We start from the raw sequence: 7,500 nt of genomic DNA, 5'->3' as shown, positions 1-7,500 counted from the left end.
GTTCAAATAGTGAGTGTCACCACCATACAGTGCAGTGGCTGAAAAGGTGAAACTATTGACCAGTTTCAACCTTGAAGAGTCATCAGGGCAGTGCATGACATTTCCAACCACTGAAGGTGACGGTTCTGGTTATATGCTTGTCAATGACACACCACTGATAGTGAGTGGTGAGGTCTGAAACGAACCCAGGGCAGCACGAACTGTCTGCTGCTTGAGCACATTGTCTTTTGCATCATAAATATCTGACTACAACGCTCCCTGATGGGGACTGGTGAAGAAAGGCAGTGTAGAGGGGAGTGTGCGTACCTCTCGGGCTCGGCCATCTTGTCAGCCTTGCAAGGACAAAATCCATTGAAATTACCAATTTGGAAGGGGTTGAAGAAGGTATAAATGCATCAATTAAGAAATAGGTGGGTGGGGGTGGGGACTTTGATTTTATTTGAATGGACTCAGAATAAAAACTAGACTTTCAACATACAGTACGACATCCTTCAGATGAGACCTGAAAGCAGCTTTCCTCTATGAAATCAGTCACACTTTTTATTATTTTATACGTCCAGGTGAAGTTTAAGGCAAGGCGATGGAGGGCGAAGAAGGGAGAGGGTGCACCTCACAATATCAAACGTTACCAACAAACCTGCTAAAGGCCCACTGCATCAGTTGCATATGCAGCTCCCCAGGTGAATACAGCAATGCCACTGGTGACTCAACTCCTGCAGGTATCCTCAGCAGAGGGCAGCCCAGGTACTGTAGCAAAGTATAAAAAAAAATGAGAGTGTGAGAGTGTGAGACTTGACTTTTAGTACAAAAGTATGAAATATATATATATATATATATATATATATATATATATATATATATATATATATATATATATATATATATATATATATTGTTTTTATCAGTCAAAATCAGGAGAAAATGAAACCAGTTACAAACAGTTCTGCTTGAGAGGAGACCATAAAGCCACCAAAACAAGCACAAAGGAAATTTGATGAAGGCTAGATAGTAAGCACCAGACGGCCATCAGATATTTTACAAATATCATCATTCGTACTCAATAACTTCTCAAAGTTCAAGTTGTCCGGAAAGAGTGTAACAGTGAAATTCAACTTTTATCCGGCTTCCACAAAGTGCTCCAAACATTGCTGCAGTATCCGTACTGTAGAAAGAATTCTTTATCTTTGATTTCCTCATCTTATAAATTGTCAATTTTGCTTGGGAAATGGGAAATGGGAAATGGGAAAGGGAGTGAAGAGAAATCAACCTTGGTCAAGTCCATTAGGAAAAGCTCCTTAGCATGATCAAAATTCTCAACTTGGACCAAAAAACGGTTTGCAAGGTCTCTCCAAGGTAAAAAGGGCTCGTGTAAAACGGACCGTGTCGTACGAAGACCGAAAGCCATGATTCGGCACTTTACGTTGACCAGTCCTTGACCACCACCCTCAGATATTGGTAAATTCAACGTTTCTGGTCGCAGCCAATGTTTTCCGGACCAGAATAAATCAGTTACACTTCTGTATTTCATCGACCAATACAGTGGGTGGTTGCAGAGCCAGAACCTTGTGCCATAGGATGGAAGTAACCAAGTTTTTTTTTTATTACCAACACTCTATCACAGTCAGACGAATGGCAGAGTAGGCCTTTCCATTTCATTAAAAGCAGTTCGATGCGTTCAGGCAAACTTTCCTAGTTACGCCTCATGAAATTTCCAGGACCAAGAAAAATTCCCAAAAACTAGATCCCATCTCTCCTCCAGATGACATTTGTGGAGAGAGACAGGGGTGAGGGGTGAGGGGTTCGAGCCACAGTGCTTCTGTTTTTAGCCAGTTGAAGTTTGCTGATGAGGCTTTGCTTAAAAGCTCTAAACCATGCATCATCTTGGCAATGTCATCAGTTTTTGATGCAAACAATAGCATCAGCATAAGCAATGGTCTGTATAGTATAGTTTAGACCTCTAACAGTAAAACCAGACAAAGACTTATGAAGGGTGTTTAAGATGGGTTCAAGGGAAAGGGCGTATAAGGCACCTGGAAGTGGACAGCCCTGCTTAACACCTCTTTCAATACAAAAAGGGGGCACAAGTTTGTTGCTGATGTTGAGTAAAGCAGATATATTGGAAGAAAAAAAAATGCATTGATGACAAAATAAAAGGTCCGAAACCAAATCGTTTTGAAGCTTCGGACAAGTATTCATGAGAAGAATGATCAAAAGCCTTCTCCTGATCGAGGAAAACGAGGCCAACACATTCGTGACAAATGTCACCAACATCAATCAAATCACGAACAGAAAAATTGTCATGATTACTTTGACCAGGAACACAATAGGTTTGATCCATGTTTATAATGTCTTTTAGGAAGGAGAAAAAGCGTGAAGCAAAAGCTTTGGAAAAGATCTTGTAGTCCGCGCACAGTCACGATATCGGCCTCCACTGGGAAATGAGCAAAGGATCACCTTTCTTGAGAAGCAAGGTAAGTACTGCCCTCCGGCAGCTCAATGGGAGTTCAGTCTTCTTGAGGTTCTCCTGGAAGACGAAGAGCAGTTCGGGGCCAATTAGGTCCCAGAAAGAGTAAAAAAAAAATTCTGTTGGCAATCCGTCAATGCCAGAGATGATTTCCCTCTACCAAGGCTCTTTAGCACGATGGAGAGTTCCTCAAGAGTGAGTGGTTTCTCCAGGCTCTGCCTTTGCTTTGGGGTTGAGGTGGAAATACCAAACAAATGGCAGACACCATTTAAGTCAACCTCCATGGTTTTATTAAGGAGAGAGAGAAAAAAAAATTGAGCCTCCCTCTTGATTCCTTCAGGGTGAGTGATGACGGAGCTGTTGAGGGTGTTTCAGGGCATGAATTTGAGGGTGAGGAACCTTCGACTCAAAATCACCGAAAAAAAAACCGGTTGGTGTGTCCAAAAGGTTGAGATACTGAGAAAGCAATCTCGTTAATGCTCCCTTGGTTTGGTTCTCAGTCATTGTGTTAATGAATGCTTTATTTTCCTTCAGTCTCAGTTTTTGTTGGGAGGAATGGTGATTTTTTTTAAAGTTTGTTTGGATCTGTACAATTTCCCTTTCCAAAGTAGCTTTGTTCGACGTTCCTCTTGTGTTGTTAGGAAACAAAATTGTTGGCAAACATCTCTTAATTGTGCCTTTCTATTATCCCACCATAAAGGCTGATCTGGAAACTGATGCTTTTGATTTACTAAAACAGACCATACATCGTTAAACGTGGCCTGAAAAGAGGGGATTTCTAAAATGGTGACATTTAGTTTCTAGAATGGATGATGATTCAAAGACAACTGTGGGTGGTAACTCTCAGTAATCAAGTGGTGGTCTGAAAAACCGGAGGGGGAAATTCCTGTGGAAGGGGAGAGATTGATAAAGGGTGAATTTACGTAGATTCGGTCGAGTCTCGTAGCGAGGGATACCTGGTCATTTGTAACCTTACACCAGGTAAACTGAAGCGTCATGGGGTTTTGTTGACGCCAGAGATCGTGGAGCATAAAATGTCTTATTATATCGGTTAGTAAATTAGCTGGTCTGGGATGGGGTATACACCTGGTGTTGCTTAATGGTTAGGGTGGTGGGCTTGGGATCCGAGCATCCTGAGTTCAAATCCCGCTAGGCTGTTGAATTAATACCAGGTGGGGTTGACTCAGTCTGTCATCCTTCCGAGGTCGGCAAAATGAGTACCAGCTTGCTGGTATCCTGTGTCGGAGTGGCTACCCGTCCAGGATTATGTCCAATAGCCAAGGAAACTGCGTAAGCAGCACCAACACTCTGCACAGAGTTTGGTCCCGATGGATGGATGGGGTTCTGCACAGTTCCTGTCCGGATTGGGTTGTGGAGTACAATTAAAATCACCCGCCATTATGATGCACCTGTGTGAATCCATTAGCCTCATATAAGGCCCTCCTCTAGCACAGAAGCGTTGTCGGTCCATATTGTTTGAAGGGGTATAAACATTCAATGTGAAAAATTTATGTTATTAATGGGAAATATGAGGGAGGCTAAGTGTGCTAAGATTATATTGTCGTGTCCAAGCTGGTTAAGACCGACCTGGACGGATAGCTGAACAATTTATCTTGGAGGCGAACACATAACCCTTGGAGATTAATGCGCGCGTGGGACGGGAGGTAGCGAAGCACGTACCAGAAGCATTCACCAGGACGGAGGACAAGGGTTTATACTCAAATCCAGAACGAATAGACAGACACAAGCAATCGTAATGTTGTTGTTCGTCTTTCTGTTGCTCCCGTTAGGGGTCGCCACAGCGGATCATCAGTTATGATCCGCATACTGATTTGGCACAGGTTTTACGCCGGATGCCCTTCCTGACGCAACCCTGGTCGCCTCTTACGACACAGGGATAAGGATTGGGTTTCGCCATGATTCCAGGCTGCTCTACACCCTCTCATAGCGTGGCCCAGTGCATAGCTCCCATCCTCAAGCGATCCTCCAACCCAAGCCTCCGAGTAGCCGGATTACAGGCGCATGCCACTACGCCGGGTATACAGACAATATTAATAAATAGGGGTTTAATGAACATAAATCAAGTATTCATTGGAGGAATGAATTAAAGCGTAATCTATCTATAATTCCAGTGGTGTGTGTGTGTGTGTGTGTGTGTGTGTGTGTGTGTGAGTTTAAAGTGTGTGTGTGTGTCTGTGACCGCTGTTTCTCGACAACCACTGGTCCGATCTAATTGAAACTTGCCAGGTATATTGCTGGGGACCTGAATATGTGCCTTTTCAAGGTTTGATATTAATCGGACAAGTGGTTCCCAAGTTATGGCCATTTATTTACCAAACCAATGACAGGACACGTTGCTGCGTAGGTGTGGCCATTGGGGAAGAGATCCTCGGCCACGTTCCCCATTATGGGTTACAACGTACGGACTTCCGGATAGTGATGACTTACTGTATTCTAATAAGTTCTCGATTTCTAATGCGCATTTATAGATAAACACAATGCCCCAATCCAGCCATCATTTACGAGAGCGAAGGAACGGCCTATGTGGTTGTTGTTTCTGGAACGGGGTTTGAATTTTTTTTTTTTTTTTTGCACGTACATCCACGCACGTACGGGCACGTGAGAGCGAAGGAACGGCCTGTGTGGTTGTTGTTTCTGCCACGAGGTTTGAAAGTTTTTTTTGTTGTGGTTGCACGTACGGCCACACACATACGGCCACACACGTACGGCCACGCGAGAGCAAAGGAACGGCCTGTGTGGTTGTTGTTTCTGGCACGAGGTTTGAAAGTTTTTTTTGTTGTTGCATGTACGTCACACACGTACGGGCATGTACTAGTAATGAAAATAAATCAAAGCATGAGGTGATGAAATGTGAGGTAATTTCCAGCCTGAAGTTGAGGCGCCTCGACACAGTTACAAAAACGGACAAGGGAAAAAGATAAAACAAAATAAATATGCCTTATTTATTCTGGTACTTAGCTTCGTCCAGACATGATCCTTTTTGGACCTGGTGTCGTCGAAACCACGTAGTCACTGTGTGGGAAACCGAACGAGAAAATAGCACCAAGCCACTCTCTGGGTGGGAAACATACCTGAGGTATTCGTGTGGCGGTATTCAACGCCAGGGCTCAAAAACTGCCATACAGCTTCTTTTCACGTTTGAACTTGCCGACTTTCTCTCTTGCACCAGGTCTGTTCACCACAATCATCCATCTTCCTCCTCGACCAAACGATGAGACGATTTCCGAGGCCCAGTGATAAGGCCACGAGGCACGCTCTCCTTCCCTCCTCAGAAACGTATATGCTTCACCGCTCAGCCGAACAGTCAATGGCTGGCGTTTTGCTTCAGCGCGTGAACAAATTAGCCTCAGCAAGAACACGAGAATCGTGCAGCCTTCTTCACCATGTTGAGGGAAAGGCAGCGAGCTAGATCCTTTTGCCTCTAATTACGTTTGTCGCACAACTCTCTCCCGCCCCCCCCAAACATTCTGACCTCACGCCCATCCATCATCCACCCCAGGAGCATGGTTTACTGGTTGTCATTCCTGGAGACGGGATTTTTGATGCTTGGAATGTTCGGCTCAGTTGTTGTTGTTGTTTTAAGGACGTGATTCCTGTTTATCACCAGTCTTGTGAATGCAAAAACATAGGAAAAGGTCACAGTGGGTAATCACATACTGGGAGGAAATATCCTTAAACCCTACCTAATTAACACAGCACCACACCACGCCTAATAATTTCCCGACGTAAATTACATTGAGACGTCTCCTGCTTGTCCACAGACCATGCTACACTGTCCAATCCTACCTTCGGAAAATGCTCGGAGAACGCTTGGATTCGGAGGAGGGTAAGACAGCAGTATTCAGGATCGCAAAGCAGATAGCGGGAGAGAGGTTTGATGTGACGGGGGTGAGTTGCTTAAAGGATGAAGTGGGACAAATCGTTGTGGATTCAGATGGAATTAAAGGAAGATGGAAGAGATATATGGAAAGGTTGTTGAATGTAGAAAATGAATGGGATAGAAACATCGAGAGTAACCCAGTTTTAGGACCAGCAGAGAAGATAACTGAGAAGGAAGTTGAGGAAGCTATAAGAGCAATGAAGAGTAGAAAAGCAGGAGGGCCGGCGGGAGTTGTGGGAGATATGTTGAAGGCAGCGGGAAGTTGGTGTGTGAAGAGAATGACAGAGATCTGTAATCTGGTGGTGAAAGAAGGCCGCATTCCAGTGGATTGGGAACTGAGTACCCTCGTCCCTCTGTACAAGGGGAAAGGTGACCCTCTGGACTGTGGCTCCTATAGAGCAATAAAAGTTATTGGAGCATGGAATGAAGGTATTGGAAAGGGTGTTGGAGAAGAGGATAAGGAAGAAGGTAAAGATTGACGAAATGCAGTTTGGATTTATGGAAGTGAGACGTGGGTACTGAACATGGAGCAGCAACGAAGGCTGGAAAGGGTGGAAATGCGAATGGTTCGGTGGATGTGCGGAGTATCGTTGAGAGAGAGGAAGACAAATGATGACTTGCAGAAGATGATGGGAATAGAGTCTGTGATGGATGTTGTGAAGAGAAACATGTTGAGATGGTTGGGTCACTTGTTGAGGAAGGATGAAAGTGACGGTGAGAGGAGTGTTGGAAATGAGTGTGCATACATATAAATATATATATATATATATACATATAAATACTTATAAATATATAAATATACATATAAATATATAAATACTTATAAACATACATATAAATATATAAATACATATAAATATATAAATACTTATAAACATACATATAAATATATAAATACATATAAATATATAAATACTTAGAAATATATATACAAATAAATATATAAATACATATAAATATACAAATAAATATATAAATATACAAATAAATATATAAATATATAAATATATAAATATACATATAAATAAATATACATATAAATATACCGGATAACATCCGTTTAAACCATCGCACGTTATAAACCGTCATTTTTCTGATGAATCCCTTGTGCAGAAAAATGTGTGAACTTGGGAGA

At 42.8% G+C, this 7,500-nt stretch overlaps 1 protein-coding gene across 2 annotated transcripts in view; it reads right to left on the bottom strand.

Annotated features, from left to right (window-relative positions):
• Nucleotides 1-7,500, bottom strand: part of HAUS7 (HAUS augmin like complex subunit 7) — a 43,249-nt gene that overhangs the window by 35,541 nt on the left and 208 nt on the right. For both annotated transcript variants that reach the window (XM_085850775.1, XM_085850777.1), the window contains exon 2: nt 638-747. In XM_085850775.1, the coding sequence (XP_085706901.1) occupies nt 638-747 (110 nt within the window). The remainder of the gene's footprint in view (nt 1-637; nt 748-7,500) is intronic.

Source organism: Eptatretus burgeri, chromosome 13, assembly GCF_056783735.1.
Source record: "Eptatretus burgeri isolate ZD-2024b chromosome 13, Ebu_testis_v1, whole genome shotgun sequence".
Classification (NCBI taxonomy): domain Eukaryota; kingdom Metazoa; phylum Chordata; class Myxini; order Myxiniformes; family Myxinidae; genus Eptatretus; species Eptatretus burgeri.
Note: the sequence above shows the minus strand (reverse complement) of the source record. Positions and strands in the feature narration are given on the sequence as shown.